The sequence below is a fragment of the Histoplasma capsulatum genome, assembly GCF_000150115.1.
Source record: "Histoplasma capsulatum G186AR genomic scaffold supercont2.12, whole genome shotgun sequence".
Classification (NCBI taxonomy): domain Eukaryota; kingdom Fungi; phylum Ascomycota; class Eurotiomycetes; order Onygenales; family Ajellomycetaceae; genus Histoplasma; species Histoplasma capsulatum.
Genome location: NW_025544812.1, coordinates 811839 through 838751, shown reverse-complemented (window position 1 = coordinate 838751; position 26913 = coordinate 811839). Strand labels below are relative to the sequence as shown.

The window sequence follows — 26913 nt, the reverse complement described above, 5'->3', positions numbered from 1 at the left end:
GAAGGAAGTCCCACTATTCCCTATGGAGGATGAGAGGCTGAGAATTTCCAGCTTACGCTGTGATGTGGATTTATTACAACGGTCCTTTCTTACCTTCTCTCTGTTTAAATGAAGGCATTTAAACTAGGGTTTATTGGGTGGGTCACTCCAAACGATCATAGGCGTCTGATGGACATCTGGCGTTGCGGTTTTGTTGCTGCTGGTCTCTCTTTCTGGTTTATTCCTACTGTGCAGTAGCTACAGATGACCGTGCACTTTATAAACATTTGGCAACGGGGGAATGGCGTTTTCTGGGAGCAACCGGTATTTTTCACCTGTGGTGTAGTTAATGGTAGGAAGTAATCCCCAGGAAGCACAATTGGGGTTGCCTACGGTGGAGTTCAGTTGTACTGCACGGCCTAGGTGGGGAATAGAATTGATACCTAGGTTTACCTTGATTCTTCAGAAAGGAATTCAATACTGAATAAATAATAGAAGTTGGTGCGGTTTGGACCCCTGAAGTATTCAATGTTACGTGACAGCTTTGCACTGTTGCTGTCCCGTACAGTCTGGATCTGCAAGCTGCATTATTTAGTTCAACAGACAGGAACCCTTCGGAACTGCTGCCACGAATAATAGTGGACTGTGGGGGAGGCGTAACTGACCGAGGCTGAGCATATAATACCTTTTAATAATGTTAATTTGTTTCGGGCTGGTTTTCCAGTAAGAAGAGAATCGTGATTGCAGAAGAAAGTCCGGGTCCTCGACCTCAATTTTCGCAGTTTCGATTTGTTGAGGTCTTGTTCGGTTTACCCAGCTCTTTAGCGTCTGCGCCCACTGCTGGCCAATCCCACATGCTGCCGAGCAGTGGACTCCTGACGACTAATTGATTAGTTCGTTTAACTATTTGTGGGTGTCTTTGTGTGCGTGGCTGTCCCTTGCTCCAACGTGTTTCCCAGGGAGCTCGCTCACCTTCCGGCCTCAACAAGATATCCTCCTCTCCTCCGTCTCTTCTCTTCTCCTATCTCCCCTCCTCCCTCCTCCTCAATTCCCTCCCTACCCTCCCCGCCAGGCCAAGCATATACCACCATGGCGAGAGCTCACTCCGAGTCCTCTGAGGACTTCGAGTTTATCGAGACTCCCGCTGCTGCGTCCCAGCCTCCCTCGTCAGATAGCTGCGGTGTGCGGACCACAGCGGTGAGCTTTCAATTCTTATCCCCTACTTATCCCATGTCGATTTTTCAATCAATTGGCTGTTTTACAATATATACTCATCAATTCTCCACATACAAATCTTCTGCTCCCTTCTGCTCTGCCAGCCCAGTGCTAATTCGAACTTTTGTAGTATCCTGCCATCAAAAATGCCCCCTTACCAGCTGACGCCGCCGGAAGCGACAGTTTCTCCAACATCCTCCTCATCTCTCTTCTTGTCCTCGTTCCAGCTTACTTCGCCCGCCAAATCGGCGGGGGGCTGTATACTACAATCTTCCTGGCGATCCTCACCACCATCCCGATCCTCATGGTCTTCTGGTCCGTAGCCTCCTCGATCTCGCCTCGCAAGAACGAAAAGGCCAAATATCCCGGACGCCCTGTCGAGCACTACCTGCATTTCCACAGCGAGCATGACCGCGCCAGATACCATGGCAAGAGCAAGATTCCCATGGAAACCTTCCATGAGATGTACTTTGACGGCGCTGTGGATTTCAAGGGCGATTGTCTTGAGGCCATGGAGTATCGTCATGATTGGGCTGCATTCCGCTTTACGATGAGCTTGTATAAGTTTTTCTTGACAGGCATGATTCCGGAAGTTATTATGCATACTCGTAGCCAAGGTATTATTCTTTCTTTATTTACTCTTGTCTATACCTTATCTATAGATCTACATACACTAATACTCTACAGACGAGGAACAAGTCCGGGACCATTATGACCGTGGCGATGACTTCTATGGCTGGTTCCTTGGTCCACGCATGATCTATACCAGCGGCATCATCAGCGATATCAACAGGGAAGAAACTCTCGAGGAATTGCAGGACAATAAACTTGCGGTCGTCTGCGAAAAGATCCAGGTCAAGCGTGGTGACAGGATGCTGGACCTAGGTTGCGGCTGGGGAACTCTCGCCAAATACGCCAGCGTGCACTACGGCGCCCATGTCACAGGTATCACTCTAGGTCGCAACCAAACCAAATGGGGCAACAACGCACTACGCAACGCCGGCATCGAAGAATCCCAGAGCCGCATCGTCTGCTCCGACTACCGTGACTGCCCGGTCGTACCCGGCGGCTACAATCAGATCACCTGTCTCGAGATGGCGGAACATGTCGGCGTACGCCACCTGGCCTCTTTCTTCTCGCAGGTTCATGACATGTTGAATGATGACGGTGTCTTCTTCTTGCAAATTGCCGGACTGCGCAAGGCGTGGCAGTATGAGGATCTTATTTGGGGCTTGTTCATGAACAAGTACATATTCCCCGGTGCTGATGCCAGCACGCCCCTTGGCTTTGTCATTGATCGACTTGAAGGTGCTGGCTTCGAGATTAAGGGCATCGACACAGTTGGCGTGCACTATTCCGCGACGCTGTGGCGGTGGTATCGGAACTGGATTGCTAATAAGGAGAAGGTGGAAGCCAAGTATGGCAAGAGGTGGTATAGGGTATGTTCTCATTCCACGCTTCCCTAATAGTCCGGTCTCATATGTACAAAGGCTAACAAACAACCCCTTCCCCTCCGTATAGATCTGGGAATTCTTCCTCGCCTACTCCGTCATCATCTCGCGCCAGGGCAGCGCTACCTGCTGGCAAATCGTAGCAGTGAAGAACATCAACTCCACGCACCGCATCGAGGGCGTCCCGTCGCAGTTTGGCCTGGCCGGCGCTCGCGAGGCTAGCATGAAGAATGTTGGCAATGGATCTGTGCCGTCAGCTCACATTCCTACTATTGGGTGAGCAAGAGGTTCTTTTCTATAGATTATTTGATTTTTGAGTTATGGTGGGATGAGGGTTGGTCTGTTATGGCTGTCCGTGTGTGTCAGGATATGTAGAAATAGGGTAAATGGGGTAAATGGGGTAAGAGGGAAAGAGGAGAGTGATGTATAATGGTAGGGGGTTGATTTCGTCCCGGAGAAGGAATTTGAGAAAGACAAGGGGAATCTGAGGAAGGAGAAGTGCATGTTAATGCACTGCACAGGAAACCGAAAAATGGAACATGAGGTAAGGCAAGGCAAGGAATGTATATCATTTTGTATGTTCATTCAAGTTACCCTAGGCACATGGGTTGAAATTTCTTTTTCTTCTCCCTTTCCCCCACTATACCTTGGATACCATGGTTTCTTTTTGTTATTCATTCTGTTGAAAAGATGTGAGGTGAATACTCTTTTGATGAGAACTTGAATTCATGACCGAGCATGGAGTACAGGGAGAAAGTTGAGTGCAGTTGATATAAACTATACAAGCAAGTTCGCTACTCCATCCTTGAGGAGAAAAGGAGTGTACATGCTTGTTTGCTATTTTGTGTATGAGAGAAAAAATATGGTATTAATTTTGGACATTTATAATAAATCTGTAAAAGGGGAATAATAAACTTCTTAAGAGCGCGGACTTGATGCCAAGACCGCCATGTCGTCAACTCGGGCCCAAGCCGCTTTCCAACAACCTTGGAAGCTTCAAGCTCCAACATCCTTTGTATGCATTCTATACATAGTGCACACATAATACACGCCAGCAGGTCCCCACGAACTACACCATCCAGTTGCCTTGCCTTCAGCAGCAACCATGTGGATCAACGGGCTGGGGCTCTTTGCTCTCGCATCGGTAGCACTACCAGCCGTCGACGCCTTCAAAGACACATCGCCTTTCTTCCTCTTCTCTACACATGAGTGAGTTTGCCAAACCAAACACATATATACCATCTATCCTATATGCCCGCGCATTATCATCCCATCCCCCCCCTCCCCAGCCCCCTTCTCCCATGAACGAAAGCCACTGACAACCAACCAACGTGATCTCCAATATACAGAACTCCCTTTGTCTCACGCCAGCTCGAATCCGCACACACGCTCTCCTCCTCCCTTTCATCTTCCCTCAAATCTTGTTCTGCAGCCGCCTACATCCTTATCTCCCAGCCGGGCGTGCACGCGCGCGATTACAGCACGGGCGATGCCGCGCCGCAACTGCGGCGTCGGGTGCTGAAGCTGGATGGGGAGGTGAAGGGGAGTTTGGCGGTTAGTGAAGTTGTGGGGAGGGTGGATGTGGATGAGTTACAAGGGATTTTGGAAGAGGGGTGTGGGGTGGAGGCTGATAGGATTGATGGGTCGGGTGGGTTTTATTTTCAATTCTATTTGCGTTTTTATCATTTCATGGCTATATACTTGGGGAAGAAGCGGGGAAGTTGCTAATAATTTGATGCCGACTGGGCGTTGTCTAGGAGAAGCTGGTATCGCACCGCAGGCATACACGAAGACGCCACTGGTTGTCAGGGTTGATTTTGCTGGCGTAGCCACGGACTTGAATAGGTCGGAGCAACTTGTTAAGAATGGTGGGTATACCAAAAACGAAACAAGAAGAAGAAAATGGTGTACAGGCCCTGCGCTATGCGCTTCTAGGAATGTATTAGCTGAGTGAACAAAACCGTCCGTTAGATAAATTTCTTAATGCCCTCCTCGACCGTCTTCCGTCCCGCGATTACACTGTGCTCTATACTACGACCCCCAGAGAGGCTACTCCGGCAGGTATCCAAATAGAGGAGGAACCAGCTTTATATGAAATGATGGACGAAGATATCTTTCAGAACCCGCTACAGATGAACATGAAACGGGACAACATGGCACATTCGCTTTTGCGCCGTGATGGGAATGGCGAGGCCGAAGGCGATAGCAAGGATGACATCGACGAGCAATTGAGGAATCTGCCTTTGTTCGAGAAGTATCAGTTTCTTAGTCCAGGTTCGTCTTCCTTCTGAAGTTTCCCCTTTCTTGGTGCCAGCCTCCCGTGGTATTGATATTATCTCTGTGTTCCTATCCATGGTAAGGACATACATATCCCACTGACACATCATATTATTATTCTTTTTTATCTTCGCAGGAATATTCATGGGCCTGATGATTAGCCTGTTGATCGTCGTGATCATATATTTTGGCATTTCAGCCATGTTAAGCTTGAAGGTGTCCTATGTTGCATTTGAGAAAGATAATGGTCCTGCGGCGGTGAAGAAGCAGCAATAAAAGTGCTTCCTTTTAATTGTATTTTCATAAGCCTCTTTCGAAATGGAGAGGTATCTGGTGTTGTGTTGGTTTTTTTTTCTTCACATACATGTCTTTCGTATTCTTTTATTGGGTTTGAACTTATGACAGCTTGGGATTGTCTGTTTGACTTGTCCATTTTTGATATTGAATATGTTTGTTTTCGTCTATTGATGTTCCGTTTTCTCTACACACTTTCTTGATGTCAACTGGTTTCTTTCTTTCTTTCTTTTCTTTTTTTTTTTTTTTTTTTTTTTTTTTTGGCACAACAGAGACATGCATTTCTCCTTGCACAAGTACACAAGTCAACAACAATGGGCTATAGACGTCTGCACTACACCCAATGATACTACTATGCGTTGCGCCTTTTTCGCCTTGTCTTTATCGGCTCTGGGGAGGGAGAAGAAGTGGAAAGACGGTGGTATAAAATATCCCGTTTTGAGAAGCTTTAGATTGGTGGGAGAATTTTCTGGCGAATTTTCAACACACAGGTCTTTTGCCTGTATAGAGCGGGGAGCAAGAGATGGAAGTTACTGAAGGACATATAATACACTCTGCTTGTACGGTATACACTGGGCTCTTTGGGCATGACAGAGTTTCTGCTGTGCACTTCTGACATTGAGATATCAATGCTCAGGGCGGGATGGGCACTGGAGACCGCAAGATGATAAAAAGGAAGGGTATCCGCCGCGTCGCCGTATCTTATCCCTCTGTAAAAATCTCGGGTATGCGTTTGGCTGGATTTTTTTCAAGATACCATCATAATGTGCATAATAAACTGACTTTGCCTCTGTTTCAGACAAGAAACAAAACCACGTGCTGATATCTATTTTCTATTAGGCCACTAGGGCAAAAGAGCTCAATCACCACCAGCGCCATGGTGGTATAGAGGGTACGAATCACCCAACCCAATCCCCCCAACACCCCCCCTCGGACCCACTCTACCATCCGGCCAGCTGGGGGAACCTGGCTCTTCCTAAGTTCCACTACCCTACTGCCATTGGTCCTTGGTGGCCTGGGGTCTTCCTGGGTGCCTAACCACCAATCTCCCCCATCTTGGCAAGAGAATGTGCATTAGTAAGGGATATTCCTCTGGCCTTGGTCTGATTCGAACCTGTGATAGCATGTTGGCACACCCTGTAGCAGTCGCGCTTACACGGGCTCATAACCTATTAGGCCACTAGGGCAAAAGAGCTCAATCACCACCAGCGCCATGGTGGTATAGAGGGTACGAATCACCCAACCCAATCCCCCCAACATTTTCGGCTGCGATCAGGGGAAGTTCTTGGCATCCATTCCTCTTCTAGCAGAGTGCTCCACTTTTAACCCGCTGGCAGCCAATTGCAGGCCGCCAATCCAATCCCAGCAGTACGACGACGTCCAGCCCTTGAGCCTCATCACAGCATCTTCCAACATCCTCAAAATATCCTGACGCTCGCTGCGCCCTCTTCTGTTTTGCCTGTGTTCGCTCGTTATTTCAGTATCTTTCTTACGCAAAACTGCGTCTTCTCCTCTGCTCTCCGTGGATCTGCCATCGCTCCGTGTTTCATTTTGCTTTTCCCCAACTTCTCCCTTCATTCGAACAACGATTCGTCGCAGACTCGGGTTTGCTCCGTCTACCCCCCCGCCCTACCCAGGAAAATACCCCTCCTGCCGGCGACAGTACTTCTGTAGATAGGATAGAAGCACCTATCTGCTACTTTCAATATCAATTAGGGCCTTCGATACGCCCATCGGACTGCTAAACTCACTGCTCGAACTCAAGGATACCGTATCTTGGGGGGAATTTGGTATCACTGTTAATAACACCCAAAAATTCCTGTCTTTTCTGGCTGACACCTTTCCTGAGTCTCATCGACTATGAGGCGATCGCGGAGGTTGGCGTCGAAGCCGTTCCTTCTCTTTGTACTGTTTCTATGTCTGGTAGCTCTGGTTGGCAAAGTGGGAGCGCAAGGCCCTGATGATAAGGAAGATAAACCAAGCCGAACAAATAACCCGGGACCTCCTCCCAAAACGACTGATAACCCCAGACCAACCACCACCGCCCCTCAAAGTACTGATGAAGACAAGCCACGAACGACTCAGAAGCCAACCGAAACTGACCAGCCGAATGATGAGGACCTCCCACCTCTCACAACAACGGACCCGTCTACTACCACGACCAACGGCAACTTGCCTTCAATAACCAGTGACTCTCCTTTCAGTCTTCCTCCCCTTTTCAAAATACCCACCCCACAAGTGCCTCCAGCGGCCGGAGCCCCATACCTCGAAGTCTCAAGCCTACCAGAGGGCACCATCTTCATTGCAGTAGGCGCCGCCCTGGGCCTTTTCGGCCTGATAGTATTCCTCTGGAGAGTGCTGGTAGCTTGGTCAATCAACCGTTCCGTCCGTCGTGCAGCAACTCGTCCTGAGCAGTCAGATTCAACCCCCGCGCTCCTTAACAAGCGGAAATCCGGCGTCTACCCGCAACTTGCGCCCGGTTCATCCATGTCGATGGAGAAAATGGGTGGCAGTGGCGCACGCCTTTCCGGATTACCACCGCGGAACCACACACCAAACTCGAGTCTCTTTTTCTCCCCGACTGCCGGCGCGGGTATGCATACGAGCGGGAACAGGGGCTCCGGCTACCTCCCCGCCGGATACTATGCTGCGGGAGCAGCCTCCGGCCCTGGCCAATCGATAGGTCTCTCGCCGCTAGGCCCACAGACGCAGGGTTACACCCGCACGAGATCTGCGAGTGGTATAACTCCGCCTGGTTCGCCAAGTCTGGCACCGACAAGTCGTGGTGGAGGTCACGAGCAAGGCTATCCTTCAACCAGTAGTGTGAATCTATCCGTTGCGCCGCAGGGGCGAGCGCCAAGTGCGTATCTAGAAGATTTGTTTGAAAACCACAACCCTCCTGGTCGATGATATTAGGTTTACGTCAATTGTTTTCATTTTCTCATATTCTGTTTTCTTGCTTCTGACGTTTCGAGATGATATAAAGTTATTTTTTTCCCTTCTCCTTCTACTTCTTTTCGACATTAGCCTCCATGCCATGTCATTACTCTTTTTTGGCTATACAAGTAGATAATTCAAGGTCTTTTCCTTTTCCTAGTTCGAGGGAGAACCATTCTTCCTTCCTTTCCTCCCCTTTTCCCTGACATAAGAGTCTCCCTTCTTGCCCCATTCCTATATTTTCTGGGTGTTTCCTTGATCTAATAATCCCGCTATGCTCTTGGATCTCATTTCGTGTTCCTAGCCACGATTCATCCAGGAAGATCCGTCATATCTCTTTGTTCCTATACGGCTTTGAATTTTGAGTTGGGTTTACTTTTTTTTTAATTTTTTTCCATCGGTCTTCCATCCACCTTGCATCGTTTTCTTCTTCAACCCGGGCCCAACATTTCTTTTATATTTACTTCGTTTCCCATGTAAGCCACTATACTATATGGTGTTTTCATCATAGCGGAACTGCCTTTTATTTTGGGCTACCCTTGTTTTTCCCACTTCTCTTCTCTTGCCTTTACTTCTGCCTTCATGCTCCTGAATTTTGTGTTTATCCTTTGTTAACTACTCTTCAATAGCTTGACTACCTGTACAATAATAAAGCTATATCTCCTGATTTGAACCGTTTTCGCTGTTAGTCCAGTCGTATCCACAATAGTTATTGATGAGCGTTTCAAATCTTAAAGCGGATTTTCTTCTCTTGGCCGCGGTCTGAACTTTTTCGACGAGGTTGTACAGTACTTTATGTCACCATGAACCAACCTCGTGCATACTTACCAGTTTAATCAAGATTGGCATAGAAAAAAAGAAATGAAAAAAAAAATAGAAAACTATCGAGTTCCAATGCATTTGATGATATAAATTATATAAGTGGATGCACACACAACAAAAAAGTGAAACAGGAAAGATCGATGTAATGTTCATGTACATGGTAATATATATATAGGCTCTTTCTTCTGGAAAAACCAAATGTTGATGACGCCAAAGAGAAATATAAATCGGCGCGAGCTGAGGACGGCACCTCCATACAGTCCCGCTCGGCATATCTGTTGTCTAATCCTCGTCTATCTTGCCGTTAAATTCACCTAGGAGTATATCATCCGGTGCAGGGCCACGATTATTCCGGACTAATTTTATCGCCAATAAAACCCTCGTTAGTAACAACTCAGTTCATACACACACACACACACACACACACACACACACACACACACACACACACACACACACACACACACACACACATATATATATATATATATATTGAACAGGATCAAAGCAGGGATGTCATGGTACTCACCCCACTCCGTTTCGACTCGGACAAATATCCAGATCCACCGCCTAACAACTTCAAGAAGCATGAGCACAAAAACGCCGCCTTCTATATCATTCACCCAGTCCAAACGCGTAGAAAGCCGAGAAATCCATGTGAATCGTAAAATTAGGTCAATGATAATAGCTGAATAATACATTTCGTTGGCGTAGAAATACCGATGTCGTCGCAGGCCGAAGGGGTACTCCGGGTCGTTGGGGTGATTCAGCGCGGAAAATAAGGTGAGATCCCAATCTTTGGCGACATCCCAGTAGAATGCGAATAGTGAGTTAACGAGTGCAGACAGAACCCTGTATGAGGTTAGTGAAGGGTTGGCAAAAGCGGCAGCGCTCTGATCCCAGTTCAGAAACATACCATAACCGATACAGGTTTTCTGCGGAAATGGTGTAAGAATTCGGGTCATGATTGCGCTGCAAGGTAGTTAATAAAATTACAGGGAAAGCGCTCGCATATTTGAGCGCGTTTGCAAGATGTTGTCCGCCCCAGCCATCGATGTTTCGGTTTCCCTTCCGCACCCGGCCAAATTCAATGAGGCACTGCCTGAGCCGAATTGCGCTGGGTATACAAATAAGTAGAGGAACGGCAATTTGGCCGCCGCATTCCCTATTCGGAATACTGGTGCTGGATGCTTCCGATGAGAAGAACATGCAGGTGCTAACGAAAAGGTCTCCAAGTATTTTGGAATAACTAGTCAGAACATCCGCAAGTATTATGTCACCGAATTTCCCATCTTGGGTTTCTGCAAGGCCGCCAACGCTAACCCGTTTCAATGCAACAGCGAACCTGTGTCGTCCATTGCGGGATAGCTTGTGAAGCGGGAAGATAAGGAGGACGAAGAACAGGAAGAGGTACGATTGCGGAATTATTTCCCACTCGATAACTCGTTGCGCGGACCCATGAGTCACAAACCAGAAAATTAGGAGGGATATCGCAAGAGGGATAGAGAGTAAAGTCGCAAGGTGATATGTGGAGCGATAGACGGGCACCTGGTGAATGGACGATCGAGAAGGGTATCGAATCAAGGCCGGGACATCCTGAATCATATGTTAATCGGGAACCATGGTCTTGTATAACTCTTTCTTCCCCATTCTAATCGGGGGCATACATACAATTTTAACGGCTGATAAGTAATGGAGGTTCAGCCCCCACCCCCAAACACCTAGGGCGGAGTTAGTAGAAGTTGCTATGGAAGATGTTTTTCTCGGCGGATATATAGAAAGCATACCTGCAACGAGTACTATGGCTACTCGATAAGGCAGAGGGAAAAAGAGACTGAACCGGCTTAAGTGATCCAAGTTGCGGTTCACATCATGTTCTGGGTCCATATTCCATCGCAAATGAATATATGTAGCGGACAATCGATTGGGAAGGTATTAGAGCCAAGGATAGGTAACGGGCGGGAGTAAGAGGATAAGCGGGCAAATAAGCGACTCGAGTGAGTTACTATCCGGTGTTAGATAGCTTGTATCATTTGCAGAAGGGAGAGAAAAGCACAGAGTGTCCTCCACGGTTTTGCAGCATAGAAGTTGATCCGGCAAACCTGTTGATACAAGATTCCTGTTTGGGACGATGAAACCTGATGATTATGTCATGGCCTTCCAGGGCTGTGACTGAGAGAATCCCGTGACTCTCACTCAGCCGAGGTTTGTGGGAAACCTCATCCCAGCTTCAACAGGCGCATCCAAGTAAGTCCAAGCAAGTCATGCTCGTTGCGCTGGCCGATTGACTGCGAGAATACAGACACATAACTCGCGGATTGGATGTCATTGATATCAAGGCTACTTGCGATACTACTTGTTTTAAATATCTGTTCATATCTGTTCAAGATCTATCCCGCAACATGGACGCAGATCCAGCTCTTCCCAAACCATCAGCTAGCCCCGTCTCGCATTTCTTTCCATGGGCCACATCCCCGGACGTCATACGCAGCCACGAAAAGGATGCGTACATTTCTGGCACCCTTTCGGTGCAAGCCCACACAATAATTCGCGCTCTCCGCGGCGCAAGATTCGCCCATTCTCATACCGACGCAATCAAAAACCTTACTGACCTCCTCTACTTCTCCCTCACAACACTTGTCGGAAACAGAACACTAGGCGAAGAGTATTGCGACGTGGTACAACTAGAAGATGACTCACTACGATTACCATCGCTGGTACGACGGGTCGGATATATCCTCAGCAGCATTTTATTACCATGGACATTGCAACGGCTGCTCCCCGCGTTACGACAAAAGATGCGGGCGAAACTCCAACGCAGCGTTGCCCGGCTGCAGGCAAAAGCTGCATTACTATCCTTAAAACAGAAAACACCCTCCAAGCCGGGCCTCACACTGCGCTTCCAAATTTATGTCCTGGACCATCTTGATTCCCTTACCTCCCTCTCCCCAATCTTCGCCCTGAATCTGGCCGCCTTCTATTTCTCTGGAGCATATTACCACATATCCAAACGCATCTGGGGTCTTCGATATGTTTTCACAAAGCGAATTGAAGACAATGAAGCTAGAATCGGATATGAAGTGTTAGGCGTTTTACTCGTTCTTCAAATAGCTGTGCAGGGCATACTGCATGTCAAAAATACCATCTCTTCCTTCACCGCTGAAACAGCGGAGGGTCAGCAGCAACAAGAAGGCTCCGACCAAAAAACCGCTCTAAAGTCAATATATACCCCACCATCCATACAATCACTGCCCGCAAGCGAAGCGCGATATGATTTAGCAAATCCTACCAACGCATCTCTCGCCTGGGTACCTCCTGGTCAGCAACGGAAATGCACCCTGTGTTTGGAGCCGTATAAAGACCCGAGTGCGACAACGTGCGGACATATCTTTTGCTGGACGTGTATACGGGACTGGGTGCGGGAGAAACCCGAGTGCCCGCTATGTCGGCAGGAGGCGTTGGGTTCGAAAATTTTGCCCTTGAGGGGCTGAGGCGCTCCTCTCATATTAAGATGTGAGAGCGGAAGATAATTAATTGTCTCTTATAGCATATATGTACAACTACTTATACAATTGTCGATACCAATAGAATATAAAATGCACACTTCATCGTGCATGTGTATACTTTCGCGCATTCCAACTATAAATTTGTACAGGTGTGGCAGGGGATGTCTATTGTCCGGACCAATGTCAACGATTTCTAATAAAACAGGATGTCAATCATCTAAACCATCCAAATGATTCCCAAAAAGAAAACCTAGGACATAAACAAATCGCAAAACTAGCAAAACCCGAAATGTATTGGCTGGAGGATTGGCCAAGAGTAAGATAAACGCCAGGCACCGATGGCGAGCGCAACCATGCATGAGTTTGACATGAACAAGCTAATGCAATATACACAGAAATCTAAAATATGATGTTGAAATGTCTTGGTGAGGGTATGTTGATATTATCTCATTTTACGGAGAGTATGGAAGCCTCATAGGATAGCGGCTTAGCGTCCGTATCGACTATCTCGAGGAGAATGGGGATAATTGGGGTATTTGGGTAGGATTATGCGTTCAATTTGTTATTTCCATCCTAGCTGGCTGGGAAGATGGAAAACATCGATTTTCGAAATGATTACAGGCGCCTTCGAACGGAGCAGCGACCGCAAATGTAACTCGATTGGTGGCCAACGGCGTTGTATTTCGGAATTATCAATCAGCACAGGGGGAAAGCAACAGGATTGCTACATACACCCAGATGGTTTTATATCACTCAGTTGTCTGAAAATGACGTTTTAATTTCACTCTCACACGGATCGGGGGGGTTCTTCATTTTGCGTTAAACTGCTTTTTGGATGAATCTTCGCAATAGAGTCTGGGGTAGTATAGACGATGACTGGATTGACCGGGCTAGGTGGAACAGGCGTTAACTGGAGCCTTTTGGCTTCTAAGACATGGAAAAGCTGCAAGGCGGCGTATGGATCTGTTGCAACATCTGAAATGGTGGGTTAGAGACTGACGAGATAAAATGGCAGATGAGCGAGTTAGCGAAATCAACTTACATTGTACTTGACGGTAATTGAGCTTTTTCGACCAGCCACCACATCTGATTTCAGGATCCTTGTCGAGTGGCAAGCCTAAATGCTCTTCAACCTGCTGAGCGAGATTCACCAATCTCTTATCGATCAATTTTGGGTTTAGGTGGTGCTTCACTACTTTGTGCAAGCGACTGACTTCGCAAATGTTATTTGTCCGAATGCCCAAAAATTTATACAGGCGTGTACAGTCTGCCCTGATAGCGACGCCAACCTTGACTATATCGGGAGATTCTAGTATTCTCTTAAGAGTAGGAGACAGAAGGTGCTGTAGTGAATTTGCAGGATTAAATAAAGCCAGGTGAAATATGGCGATTCGCTCCTTGCTCGCAAGTTGTATCACAGAAACATTATCCACAAGGGAATCTTGAGCAGAGGCTTGAGCTTTCCATTCAACATCAAGGCCGACAATAGTTTCGGACAAAAAAAGCTTTGCTACTCGTTCCATAGTCTGAAGGGAAGTGCAATAGTGAACAGTGATTTCTTTGCCATCCGGAGTTTTATTCAAATTATAGCTCCAGTACTTTGACTGAGACGGATCAGCTTGACCGTTGGATGTCTGTGTGGAGGAGCCGGAAACGCCAACTGCAGTTTTGGTATGATATTTGGAAAATGGTACACGGTTAAATAGTCCATTTAGCCATTGTGAAGGCTTTTTTTTGGAGGTAGTAATGGTTTGTTCCCTGACCAGTGATGACGTTGTCTCAGCCACCAAGGGCTCAATTTCACTTACCGTACCTGCCTTTGACCTGATGACAGATTCGGATTTCCTCTTCGCTGGCTGTGATGCTGATAGTTTCGGACTGGTGTCATGGCTTTTGGATTTTACCTTAGTCGGCTTTGATGGCGGCGGCGGAGGTTTTGAACGAATGCCAGAACGTCTTAGTCCTTTGGTGTTGTTCAGCCTCGATGGTAGAGATCGAGGTGCAGTTGGCGTAGTGGATCTTGAGCCAGTAGGACTGTTGCCCCTATCCCATACTCCATGCTGGATACGAAGCCAACGATTACTGTCCGTAACTTTTCGAGATGTATCTACCTCGGAGTCTCCTAGAGTAAAGTTATTCCCTGGTCCAGTGATTCTTTCCAGTCCCAAAGCCCAGTTACGAAGCTTTTCCATATCAGTTTGATTTGGAAAGACAACAGACGGGCTTGCATTGACGTTTAAATCAAGCCGGGAGAGCCTTTCTTCGGTTTGGAGGCGAAGGAAATTAAGTTCAATAAACGCTTCAAGTTCCACGATGAATTCATCCATCCATAAAATAGGAAACTCCCTGTACCATTTCCAGAGAGAGTCTTCAAGTTTTATCGGTATTCTGTGACCTGCCCGTTTCCCAATGTCTAGGACATTGAGAACATCACTCACAGCACCCCTGATTGAAAGTATGAGGGCCCGTGAGGTAATGAAAGGGGAAATAACCTCCCACTGCTTCCAGTAAATACTGGATGTTGGTTGTCTAGAATAGAAAAGGTAAAGGGCGTAAGAATAGAATGGGCCGAAATCTTGACATAAGTCATTCTTCGCTGAAGCATGTACCGCCAGGCTGTTCTCCAGCATCGTGAGTAGTTGTTGGTTGTGCGCGCGTTGACTGCGCTTCTGCGGCCTGGATAGAAGTCCCCCGATCATGTTGTTGATTTCATCGATCGTGTCACTAATTGTGTTGCGGTATTGAATAAAAGCATCACTCGTGGAAGTGGACAAAACCTCAAAATTCCAGGCGTTAGGAACAGAAGCGTGCTCAGAGAGGTATAACCCGGTGCCCAAGTACTTCCGCCACATGTGGCCTGCCAAAGAGATAATTCTCTTATCCATACCCAATAACCTATTATATTTGCTAAAAATTGATTGCATTGTTCGAGGCAACCGTGGCAATTCTCCTAGATATTTAAGATGAAAAGAAATATCTCTCAGCTCCTTCGAATTGACCTTAGAAAGCCAGCTTTGGGAATCAAGATAGGCTCGCCGCCGTTTGCGAACTGACACTTCAATCGAATTCCAAAAGCGAGTCAACTCACGCACCCTGGCAACGTAAATACCGTCATGATATAACCTTTTCAATACAGTATCAAAAAAACTGGTCACTGCTATGTCATGCATGATGATATTATATCTGATATCGACAAAGCGACTCTGGAGCTTCCGCACACGCTTTATAAGTCGCTTGATGTCCCGTTGGAGATCGACTAGCTCGACCTCCCGTTCTTCAATTGGTTCGAGCTTCAGCATATCCGCGGAAGCAGACATATCGATTTCAAGATCGGCTGGTGATGGTGTGAACGTCGGGATTTCTAGTGGCTGGGAATCCTGGGCTGCTGCTGCAGCTGCCGCGATCTGTGCATCCAGCAATTGTAGACGCTCGCTGTAGGCTTCGTCGAATTCTATCTGATCCCACAACGTGCCGATAGCCGGGCCCAGAAGTTCTGGACTCAAAGCCTGGGTTTTGCGATGTTGGAGAATTCGCTCTTCCAAGGGCGGTTCATCTTGCAGGTCGGGGACGGCGATTGCAGGAGTAAGGGTTTGCGCCAATATAGCACGCGGATCCTGGGGTGTACGTACCCGGCTTGTCGGTTTTACAATGGCTGGTGTTTGCGGAGTCCGCGCCCCGAACAAGGGTTTGGGTGCCAGAGGCTTGAGATTCGAAGGGGGTTTGGGCTTCGGCGCAGCATAATTGGAAGGGGTGTCAGAAAAAGCCCTCCAAGGCGTGTACATTAGGCGTGCTCCGTGCCATGGGGAAGACGTTCGGAGCTTTCGATCTCTTGATATGATGTAAGTGACATTGGTGGAATAGCAATAATTGCGACTTCACATAAAATAGAAAAAATAAAAAATATTAGCTCGCTTCACTTGCAGAGCTTGCGAGAGCAGGATTCTCACCATCCGCTACGCAAATATAAAGATAGGGTGTTATATCTGGACTTGGATATGCGATTCACTTCGGGCTGAATACGCCAGCCTACACACGTTGCCGAAAAGTAGCATTCTCTCAGCCCATGTGGAAACATCATCCAAACGATGGAGCACGCATCATAGATAACGTATGGGGCAAATTAGTCAACGGAAGCCGTGAATGATACTCCTTCCGCCATCGAAACGGCGTCAAACACAGAGAACTCTGCGGAATGAACTGAACCTGTCGCGTTGTCATGGGTTTTTTTTTTGATTTTTTTGATTTTTTTGATTTTTTTTTTTTTGCGAGTTGAAGATACGCTATCCCCAAAGCGATTAGGCCTAATAAAATACCAGGCCCGAAAGGGTTTGCATCATGTGATCTGATGCTATCTTCGTTCTCAGCGTCCCACACAGAGTTGGAAACTCGCAAGAAGCGCTGCCAAAAGGAAGTATATGCAAGTGACTCGGTTTCCATGTTGAAGCACCTCTTGCCTTCTCTATTCGACTAAATCTGCGATTCAATCGGGGTTAGGAAGTGTTTTAATTACTGGTTATCAAGACTGAGGGACGAACTTTCGTCACGATGGCTTCCCAGCTGCTCCCTTTAGGTAAAAGCTTGAACAGCTCCGTTAAATGTGTCCGTAAACTCTGTGACTTCTGTGTCCTAATCTCTGTGTGTTGCAGAGTTGATTGATAAATGTGTTGGTTCGAAAATCTGGGTTGTCATGAAAGGCGATAAAGGTGAGGAGGGGTTGGGTTCAGATATTTCCCCTTTCTTTCCTCTCTAACATCTAATTCAGAGTTCTCCGGCACCCTACTCGGCTTCGATGACTACGTCAGTACGTTAAATGTCCCTGCTCTGTTTTGATTGATGAATTGGTCGTGGGGCCATCTGGCTAACACCTAACCCCAGATATGGTTCTAGAAGATGTCACAGAATTGTATGTGGACTACCTCCTATGTTGGACTATTCAAGTACGGCATTGGCTGATGTGCTGCCCGCTGTCATATTTTGATGGTGTCATAGTGATTACACAGGTTCTCAGACCAAGCTATCAAAGATACTCCTGAATGGAAATAATATCTGCATGGTGAGTTAAACACCGGGTCTGATGGAACGTCGCTTTTTGATGGTTTTTTTTTTGATGCCTTGTGGACCTTTCGGCTTCAATAATGGCAACTGATTGAAGCGAACAGTTGATCCCTGGCGGTGAAGGCCCCGTTGCTACCGACTCATAGAGAAAATTGGCGATTGTAAGCCTCCGCGATGGCTTGCTCTTTGCATGAGCATTAAACTGCGTATGGCATTCTTGCATAGCTGTATTAACTCATGCATAGCCACGAAACTTGACGTTCAACTGAATTTTCACGTTGTTGCCGCGTACCCTTCTTCTGGGCCCGGGGCGAGAAGCCGACAGTTGAATCCACGGAGTAACAGCTCTATCACTTGAGGCTTTTAACTTACATTTCCTGCTTCTTCTTCTTCTTCTTTCTTCTATCGTTTCTACTTGATTTTGTTGGCGTTTGAGAGATTTCAGGATAAAACAGTCATGTTAAATGATATACGCCTTTTAGTATCGATATCACAATGAATTCAACCCCGTCGGGGAGACAAATATTGCCGGCTCCATTTCCTCTATAATGTCGTCTTTCATTTTCCCACTCCCTTTCCCGTTGCTAATATGTTCTAACGCTTCCGGGCTCGAAAGACACTCACATGTATACCTCGATGTAAACGGAAGGGATATGTATAGCCTAGCTTACTTGCTGTGGAGGGCTACCTTGATTTAATGACGCACTCAGGACTAATTACAGCGGATGGAGCCGTTGATCTTTAAGAAATTCACCCCCCACTACTGCAAAAAGCCTTCTACAATTAATCCGATTCCTTTTTTTTTTTTTTTTTTCCTTGTCTTTGTTTGAAATATGCATGTTAAAATCGTTCATACTCTTAGAGCTATCGACAGAGACCTTCGTCTGAATAGTGTTTGTTCCTCTCCACTGACCATGGGCAATACATTAAGATTTCAGATTCATTGATTGATGGGATTTATTCCCCATGATTTTACGCCACGGCTGTACGCCGGAGTTCCGCTACATATGAGGTGGGGTTACTTGGAATCTATTAGGTCCAGTTGAAGCAAGGGGTCGGCGCCCATGAGACCCTCACAAATATTGTACCTCGGGCAGGATGGATTTTGCAATACAAACATGTGTGTGTGTGTGTGTGTGTGTGAAATAAGCCCGCTCTGGGGCCAAGAACGACACTTTTTGAAGGCTTATATACGGAAAAAAATAAAAATGCTCCCAAAAGAAAAGAAAAAACAAAGACAGAGATATAGAAACAAACCTTCGGGGGAAAAGCGCACCAAAAAAAAAATAAAATAAAATAAAATGAAAATAAAAATCCAACTAGCACGCTCAGAGAATGCAATGATGCAATGATGCAATGATGCAATGCTTCGCTATAGAATCTGATAAGGGTTCTCCAAAGAAACCATAAAATCGCACCAAGTATTAGGGCGCGCAGGGTGAATAAAAATGTTGGGCTGATCAGGTCATAAACAATCGAACCGAATAAAAAAGACCAAGGTAGCCAAGCGCCCCTCAGAGAGAATAGAATGCATTTAAATTTTATACCTCACTCCATCCCCCTTCGCTGGTGAACGGCGTTTTCTCGGCCCCTTATCCTTGCTTGGCCCTTTGCCACGCCTTCATCACTTTGAAGTTGATCCATCCCGATTAGCCGAGCTTACTTCCTATGGGTTCTTAGCGCTCTTGTTAGCCGTCACACGCCTGCATCGGCGTCGCCACTGCCGCCGCTATTATTGCCCCCGGCTGGTTCCTAGCGCGCCTCCTCGAGCTCGAACTCTGGGACAGTGTTTGATGGGTTGAACGCAGTCTGCTGGCTAGCGACTTCGGCGTGGATACCGTGGGCACCACTGCTTGTGCTTTCGGTGGAGTTTGGGTCGAGATCAGACGGGTCCTGGTTGCTGGGTTTTTGGGGCGACTCCGACTCCGACTCCGTTTGGGTTTGGGCAGGCGAAAAAGCTGTAAAGGCTGATACGCCGAGGCGGTTTTGGAAGCGTTGTTGGATTTGACGGGACGGCTGTATGATCGTAACTAGAGAGGGTTTGTATGAGGACGTGAGAGGGAAACTGGACCGTTGGATGGGAGCCTGTAGAGTGCCCATGGCTGTTTGATAAAGAGGCTGGGAGAAGGAAAGGGCAGGTTTCTGGATTTTAGAAATGATATAATAACAACTGTTTGAATTGGGATATATATAGGTATATAAAGCAGCGAAACAGTTATATACACAGCAAGAAATACAGGCACCTGGGAGAGAGGATGGCGCGGAGGAGGGCGGAAAAGGGATTTCCTCTTATATCTATATGAGATGGCGGGGTTGTTGTTCACTCAGGAGCCAACCACCTATTGAATGGTCCACCCTTTAGTTACCATGTCCTGCCAACTTTTCTCCCACCAGCACACACATGGGGACCCCTGGCTGCTGGCGGCGACGGGTGAAGGGAGGATTTGGCTCGGGATCGGCCTGCAGGCACCTCATCCAAATACCATCCCCAATGCAGCGTTAGAATCGGAGGCTAGGTTAGGGAACTCAATTGAGGAGGTGGTGGTTGGTTAGTGGCTGTGTTAGTCATCGGGAGTGGAACAGCTTTTATCCGCGGCATCTCCAACCTCACATCTCTTTCCGGTTCCATTTCCTGGATTGGGGCAAATGTTTTCTTTGAGATCTCATGTTACTCGGCAGCTTATAGGACTACGGAGGTGAACAGATCCCGGTCCCACCATGTCTTCCATGGGCGACGAAACAATCAGTCTGGGTTGTGTCGGTTCCGAACTTTAATCTGTTGAAGGTTAGAGTCTTCAAATGCCCGAACCGGGCACTCTTCTAAGCTTTGGTTTTTTTTTTTTTTTTTTTTTTAAAAAAAAAAAAATTTATTTTAGTGGTCCCAGCCTATCCGTTTATGGTTTTCATCTGTGAGACCCTAGCCTTGGAGGAGTCGCATTCAAGAATGCTTACTAGTATTCGTGTACTAGAGATCATGGAATGATGCAGACGCTGCCGACGGAGTGTTGTAGGCTTCGTGAAGTCATTCATATACCATATACCCTTTACATGGCATGTTCTGAGCCCATTGCTGAATGCCCAGCGAAAGGGCACCAACAACAGACCGTGAAGTGTGCCAACTCCTGCATCTGGACTGCATCGTTCTACAGGGCAGCGTATCGCAGGCTGCATGTGACGGGTAAGGATAGATAACCCGAATCTACGCAATTCGAGATGCGACGGGCAGGCCACATGCTACCGATGGCAGAGATGGAATAACCGTAGAGTTTCGTAGCCAACCGAGTTCTATTCCCCGCGAACTCAAGCTGATTTTTATTTTTATTTTTATTTTTTATTTTTGCTTTCTGCAAAATATCACTGTCCCATGACGGCATTTGGTCCTTCAGAGCGGTGATCCGTCCCCAGTTAAAATTGCCAATGGGGCAAATGGCATATTTTTATTTCCCCTGGCCTCTTGTCCCACTCACTACAGTTCAACCCTCATCCTCCTTTCTCTCCCTTTCCACCTCTTCACTTTTCTACATCCATGGCTCCCACCTACAGTCCTCTCTCTCGATAAAGTACGACTAGACTGGGATATCCGTGTCAAGTCATTCACCGCTCCGGGTCCCTGATTCTCAAGGTCAGTTGGAATTCTTTCTAAACCGGCGGGTCCCTCCCAATACCCTGCTAGCTGCGCTTATTCTGCTCGGTTTCCTTTGCCACTTGCTAGATGCCCAAGAGACTGGCCTTGATAATGGTTTCTTGGGCTGTTGTTATGTTGCAAATATTATAAATCCAGACTCTTCGTCTCCCTTATATTGTGTGTGTGCATTGTTGTTGAAAGGAACAAGTCTACGCTTAGGAGCTTGTGTTGCACCATTCCCCCTGGCGCTATCGTGGATTTCCTTTCAGTGATAGCATTTTTTTGCTTCTCTTGAGCATGTCGTTTGGTCTTGCAAGTCAATCTTCTGGTTGCATCTAATTTCCACGCCTTGCGCAGTGCTGATGAAACATGATCCTCTTTAGGCAATAGAGGAGAGGAATAAAACGCAGCCCATCTTTGTTTTTGGCTCCTTAAATACCTATCGAGGATCTCACGAAGAACGTCGATAATGGCGGACATGACTGAGGAACCAAAGCCCATTGCCGCCAATATGAGCCCGGTCAGCGATGACGACGGGGTGCCCCGTGAAAGCATCTTTGTTCGCTTCGTGGATGGTTTCCGCCGCGACCCCAATGCTCAGATAACCAAAAAAGAGGAGCTGTCCAGTCAGGACAAGCAATATAACTTGGAAGCGGCCGTTTCCAACACTGCATCCTCTCCACTGCAACGTAAACTGAGAGGTCGGCATTTGCAGATGATAGCCATCGGAGGATCGATTGGTGAGCTGGTGTTCCCTCTACTCTCTATTCCATTTCATGTTCTGTGATTAATGAAATGTCATGAATAATGCTAGGTACTGGATTATTCGTCGGCTCGGGGAAAGCTCTTGCAGATGGCGGAGCTGCTTCCGTCTTAATCGCGTTCATCCTTGTAGGGGTCATGCTATATTCCACAGTTCATGCATTGGGCGAAATGGCCGTGCTCTTCCCCGTTGCTGGTTCCTTCTCTACCTTTTCCACCCGCTTTATCGATCCAGCTTGGGGATTCGCCATGGGCTGGAACTACACTTTACAGTGGATTATAGTGCTCCCCCTGGAAATTGTAGCTGCTGCCATAACTGTCAACTACTGGCACTCCCCGGTTTCTCCTGCAGTCTGGGTCACCATATTTTATTTGCTAATAGTCACCATAAATATGTTTGGTGTTCGTGGGTATGGGGAGGCTGAATTCGTATTCTCTCTCATTAAAGTTATTGCAATCATCGGATTTATGTACGTCCCAATCTGCCTCCTTCTACGACTCATTTTCCGTTGCCCGCTAACATGACATTTCTCTCTTTCCCTTATAACAGCATATTGGGAGTCATTCTAAACGTGGGCGGCGGGCCAAATGGCGAGTACATCGGTGGTAGATACTGGCGTAACCCAGGGGCATTTCATAACGGATTCAAGGGACTTTGCAGCGTCTTTGTTACTGCTGCCTTCGCCTTCGCCGGAACCGAAATGGTGGGTTTGGCGGCTGCAGAAACCGCTAACCCACGAAAGACAATACCGACAGCCGTTAAGCAAGTCTTCTGGCGGATAACCCTATTCTATATCGTGTCTTTGACCATAATCGGACTGCTTGTCCCATACAATGATGTACGATTGGTTACTGGCAAATCCAGTTACGATGCGAACGCGTCCCCTTTTGTGATCGCGATACGAGACGCTGGGATCCAAGGGCTCGATTCAGTCATGAATGTTGTTATCATGATTGCCGTGCTTTCCGTTGGAAACTCCTCAATATACGGCTCTTCACGTACCCTTGCAGCCCTAGCTGAACAGGGCCAGGCGCCTCACTTTCTCACCTACATCGATCGCCGTGGTCGTCCACTCGCTGCGATTGGCATTTCCTCCGCCGTTGGGTTACTTGGGTACCTCGCTGTTGCGAAGGAAAAGCAAGGCACGGTATTCGCATGGATGCTTGCGATTTCTGCACTATCCTCCATTTTCACATGGTCATCAGTTTGCTTTGCCCATATCCGGTTTCGTCAGGGTTGGAAGGTCCAGGGACGCAGTCTCGACGAGATACCTTACCGTTCTCAGCCTGGGGTAGTCGGTTCATACATCGGCCTGGCACTCAACTTGCTTGTCCTCTTGGCGCAATTATGGGTCGCGGTTGCCCCTGTTGGTTTCGGCGAGATGACGGCCCAAGAGCGAGTCAAGAACGTGTTTGAGCTCTACGTGGCCGTGCCAATTATTATCTCCTTCTACATTCCGTACAAGCTCTTGTATCGTACTAAGTTTGTTCGCGCTAGGGACATGGATCTCGACACGGGCAGGCGCGACCTCAGTATCGCGCACCTGATCGCGGAGGAACGTGCTGAGCGTTCCCAATGGCCGAAATGGAAGAAGGTCTACAAAATATTCTGCTGAAAGGGCCTGTTCTGTGAAATCCTACTCACTCTGTAACGAACGGGGAATGAAATCGTCAACTGGCTGGCGCCAATACAACAGAGGAGGACTCATAAGAAGGGGATAAAAAAAAACAAAAATCTCATTGTCACCACTCTAATTTCAAAGCATATATATCTATGGTTAGAATTTCCCATGTGCCAAGGGAAGGCCATGTTTACATCGGGGGCGCAGAAATGAATTGATTTACAGGGAATGAGGATTTGTGTTTTGCTCTCGATTTTTATCTCAATTACGTCTTTACGTCTGCTTTCTCCTTTCTCCTGCAACTTGCTCGTGTCTGCGTTCCATCTTCAAAACCCACTTAGCTTTGCGCAAGATTACCATAGAAAAGCTTCCTTGTTTCCCTCCTTCTAATTTCTGTTATATTTTATTTCTTCGGGCTTGCGGGTGTAATTGTATTCGAGGGACTGGCGGATGGATCTAATTCTCATGGGCTGGCGCATGGTCGATACTGAACAATCAAGCCGTTTTATGAACACAAAGTGGTTTTCTTTTTCTTTTCCCTTTCCTTTCCTTTCTTTTCTTTTGGCATTTTTGGGCCCGTCGTCTCCATTTTACCAACGTCCCATCTACAGATCGACGGATGAGTCGATTGCAAAAAAGCTTTTTGCTGTAGTTTCATTCGGGCTCGTGGCAGGGGAATGCCAATGTGGTGAACACAGCCAAATGTTCGTTGTCCCGTTATTCGTGATTAGTATATATATATGAAACGTACAGTACACGTGCTATATGTACCGTTCACCGGCCAGCCTCCTGACGGGACAGCTACTGAGTACCCACGGTCTCCGCCATCCCAAGAAAGTCGACGTAGAGTCGATTCAACTCCAGATGAATCAGCTGAGATTGAGATATCTTAGGCCTGTTGGAGCAGGTTATTGCCCACTGGGCGCATCAAATAAATAGGGCTGCAAGCTCTCCCAGACGATGAACTAACCTTCCTTCCCCCCACCCAATTGGCCTGAGACAGAAAGCGAGACGTGCTTCAGAGACGGATGCAGCGCTGTCCGCCTGATGGATGATGCCACGGGACACGTCGTTCACGCGGAACGGAGGCCGAGGCCTAGCCCAGAGACTCAATAAGACTGGTGCGCATTTCCCATCAATGGAATGGGACGGGTCAGGTCTTGTCTGCCAGACATAGATCAGGCGGAGAGGTTCTGTGGGATTGCCTTATGCCAATGAAGATTTAGTAATAGTGGTGAAAGAGCGAGAGAGAGCCACTGCGGCGGGGGAGATCTAGTCCAGCTTGTCTCAGGCGTAATGGAGAATACGTTTTTTGGGGGGGAAACCTTTGGATCGAACAATGGTCTGCTGGACATTTTCTTTCGGTATAGCGAAACAGACTCTGTGTAGGACGCGTCCATCGACGATGAGTTGGGCGGAGAAGGGGCAAGGGGGATGTGACTTTATTGCCTGCATCCACCGAGCTGTCGCTTGTCGACGGAGGGAGGTCCACACGAAGCACTCGAGATGGATAGCGGGCAGGGAATTGGTAATACTGGAGAATTGAGAAGGCGGGCTCTCCGAGGAAGTATCCAAGTGCAGAGAATGTTAAAATATACGTGATTCTTTTTGTTTGTATTTCACGGGGCATGTAGTGGCCGCTGATACCTATTCTGTGCTCTGTGTCCTGTACGCAGTACTCGGGACGGCGACCTCTGTCGATTGTGCAGTGGAATGAGGGCAGTAGTGGTGGTGATGGTGGCAGTAGTAGTTGTTCGGCTGAGACTGTCTCACCCATGGCTCAAAGACCAGACACTGTTGAGTCGCCGGTTTATACGCAGTAAAACCAAGGAAGGCATCATGTTCCAGCGCTTCCTAGGTGTATGATGTGTGCATTTTTGAGACTTTACAGCCATGTACGGAGTACTCTGTACAGAGTACCAACATTCCAACAAAAGCCCTTCGTTCTGCTCAAATCCTTTTTGAAGATTCTCAAAAATAATCCGCCCTCTCATCTTCTCTGTTGTGGAGATCTTGTTAAATAGCTTCTGCAGGGAATTGGAAATCCCAAAATTAGGGCTAAGCCCACTCGCGGGAGATGGCCCAAAGGCGGATAACTATCAGGAACAGAGGGAGCTAATGTAACTCCGAGAAATCTTAATATAGATTTGACTGGGCCGAAAGTGCTTATTTGTCCTTGGCTCCGGGTGGGGGGAATTGAATATGAGGAGATCTCGCATCGAATGCGACCCTATCTAATTAATATCATTATCAATGGCCCGCTTCAGGGTGAAATCGGCAATTTATCGAAGCAGGGGTATTCTTGACTTTAACCGGATGGAGGCTTTTCTAACATGCATGGATCCCTTGAATAATTAACTATACGATGAACCGGAGAGGCGAAAAGACCGAACTCAACTGGGAAAAATAATGAAACCATGAAACCTGAATGATTGAAGTCGAGCCCGACTAGGCCATAGTGGCGTTGATTGGTGGATTCCCTCTTCAGCACAATGAAGCAAAGACAAGATTAAAAAAGCAAAAAAAGAAAAAAAAAAGAAAAAAAAAAGAGGAATGATGAGCGGCTCCCGAAGTCGTATCTCCTGCGTAGTATATCCACACAGGGACATTCTCAGTGGCGAGCTGGAGCGGCCATGCTATTATGGGGCCAAGGACGCACACGAGAGGCCGGAATTTCAGGAGCTCAGGCACATCAAAAGAGAGCTGTCTGGATACGGATTGATTGGCAATAGTCACAGCCAGTCCTATTGCGCGAAAGCACTCAATCTGCAGTTATTTTGCGCGTGCATGCCTAACAGCGGTGGAGTTGTTCATCAGTCAATGATAGCGTCCTCCCCGTAACGACATGGAGGAGTTGCCGTGCGTAAAGTTCCTCTCCTCTGAGCAATCGAGAGTTTTAGTCGGGGCTGCACTCCTTTTTTTTGTTCCTCTGGCGTTTGGGCCAACGGGCGAATTGCCAGGCTCTGATTTGTTTATCCAAGCTCACCACTTCACCAGCCATTTGCTTTCTTGGAGCTTTGCGATAGGCCTGCTGACGTACAATTTCGTGTTCCGGCCCGCATACGTCAGGCATGATCTTGTTCAGGGGAGCCATGCTGGGGATATATACCCCCCAAACATGCAGCCTGAATCCCTGGCTTCTGGAGTCGCAGGGACTTACGAGGAAACATTCATCAATCTATATAAATCCGTTCGTCTTTGCCAGGGAACTCTGCGTACTCATTTACTTCCATCATTTCACAGCCCCTCAACTTAGTGTTTCACGAAACCTCCCCTCTCCCCTTCCCCCCCCAAACGACGGCGATTTCATTGACTTGCCCGATGAAGTTGTTTGTGCCGCATTTAAAAAGAAAGTCAAAAAATTGTCA

The 26913-nt window shown here is 47.4% G+C and overlaps 10 protein-coding genes across 10 annotated transcripts; 6 read left to right on the top strand and 4 right to left on the bottom strand.

The window, feature by feature from the left end:
- Nucleotides 1–1068: 1068 nt before the first annotated feature.
- Nucleotides 1069–3272, top strand: HCBG_07614 (sphingolipid C9-methyltransferase; the record flags this gene model as incomplete). The annotated part of the gene is made up of 4 exons (XM_045434663.1): nucleotides 1069–1176; nucleotides 1325–1811; nucleotides 1882–2633; nucleotides 2716–3272. 4 exons carry the CDS (start codon nucleotides 1069–1071, stop codon nucleotides 2923–2925), a joined length of 1557 nt encoding a protein of 518 aa, XP_045284870.1.
- A 478-nt stretch (nucleotides 3273–3750) lies between these two features.
- Nucleotides 3751–5198, top strand: HCBG_07613 (uncharacterized protein; the record flags this gene model as incomplete). The annotated part of the gene is made up of 5 exons (XM_045434662.1): nucleotides 3751–3854; nucleotides 3995–4293; nucleotides 4403–4513; nucleotides 4617–4919; nucleotides 5122–5198. 5 exons carry the CDS (start codon nucleotides 3751–3753, stop codon nucleotides 5196–5198), a joined length of 894 nt encoding a protein of 297 aa, XP_045284869.1.
- A 294-nt stretch (nucleotides 5199–5492) lies between these two features.
- HCBG_07612 (uncharacterized protein) lies at nucleotides 5493–6254 on the top strand (the record flags this gene model as incomplete). The annotated part of the gene is made up of 3 exons (XM_045434661.1): nucleotides 5493–5637; nucleotides 5854–5941; nucleotides 6065–6254. 3 exons carry the CDS (start codon nucleotides 5493–5495, stop codon nucleotides 6252–6254), a joined length of 423 nt encoding a protein of 140 aa, XP_045284868.1.
- Nucleotides 6255–6638: 384 nt separating this feature from the next.
- On the top strand, nucleotides 6639–8126 carry HCBG_07611 (uncharacterized protein; the record flags this gene model as incomplete). Its single annotated transcript, XM_045434660.1, has 1 exon — nucleotides 6639–8126. One exon carries the CDS (start codon nucleotides 7077–7079, stop codon nucleotides 8124–8126), a length of 1050 nt encoding a protein of 349 aa, XP_045284867.1.
- Nucleotides 8127–9022: 896 nt separating this feature from the next.
- On the bottom strand, nucleotides 9023–11041 carry HCBG_07610 (uncharacterized protein; the record flags this gene model as incomplete). The annotated part of the gene is made up of 5 exons (XM_045434659.1): nucleotides 9023–9331; nucleotides 9505–9827; nucleotides 9892–10571; nucleotides 10647–10696; nucleotides 10763–11041. The coding sequence occupies 5 exons, from the start codon at nucleotides 10860–10862 to the stop codon at nucleotides 9258–9260; spliced, it is 1227 nt and encodes a 408-aa protein (XP_045284866.1).
- Nucleotides 11042–11266: 225 nt separating this feature from the next.
- Nucleotides 11267–12582, top strand: HCBG_07609 (peroxin 10; the record flags this gene model as incomplete). Its single annotated transcript, XM_045434658.1, has 1 exon — nucleotides 11267–12582. One exon carries the CDS (start codon nucleotides 11378–11380, stop codon nucleotides 12464–12466), a length of 1089 nt encoding a protein of 362 aa, XP_045284865.1.
- A 686-nt stretch (nucleotides 12583–13268) lies between these two features.
- On the bottom strand, nucleotides 13269–16918 carry HCBG_07608 (uncharacterized protein; the record flags this gene model as incomplete). The annotated part of the gene is made up of 4 exons (XM_045434657.1): nucleotides 13269–13456; nucleotides 13524–14085; nucleotides 14290–16307; nucleotides 16795–16918. The coding sequence occupies 4 exons, from the start codon at nucleotides 16916–16918 to the stop codon at nucleotides 13269–13271; spliced, it is 2892 nt and encodes a 963-aa protein (XP_045284864.1).
- A 2370-nt stretch (nucleotides 16919–19288) lies between these two features.
- On the bottom strand, nucleotides 19289–19636 carry HCBG_07607 (uncharacterized protein; the record flags this gene model as incomplete). Its single annotated transcript, XM_045434656.1, has 1 exon — nucleotides 19289–19636. One exon carries the CDS (start codon nucleotides 19634–19636, stop codon nucleotides 19289–19291), a length of 348 nt encoding a protein of 115 aa, XP_045284863.1.
- Nucleotides 19637–21630: 1994 nt separating this feature from the next.
- On the top strand, nucleotides 21631–23539 carry HCBG_07606 (amino acid permease; the record flags this gene model as incomplete). The annotated part of the gene is made up of 3 exons (XM_045434655.1): nucleotides 21631–21901; nucleotides 21976–22393; nucleotides 22474–23539. The coding sequence occupies 3 exons, from the start codon at nucleotides 21631–21633 to the stop codon at nucleotides 23537–23539; spliced, it is 1755 nt and encodes a 584-aa protein (XP_045284862.1).
- An 807-nt stretch (nucleotides 23540–24346) lies between these two features.
- On the bottom strand, nucleotides 24347–25322 carry HCBG_07605 (uncharacterized protein; the record flags this gene model as incomplete). The annotated part of the gene is made up of 3 exons (XM_045434654.1): nucleotides 24347–24440; nucleotides 24516–24738; nucleotides 24926–25322. The coding sequence occupies 3 exons, from the start codon at nucleotides 25320–25322 to the stop codon at nucleotides 24347–24349; spliced, it is 714 nt and encodes a 237-aa protein (XP_045284861.1).
- Nucleotides 25323–26913: the final 1591 nt, after the last annotated feature.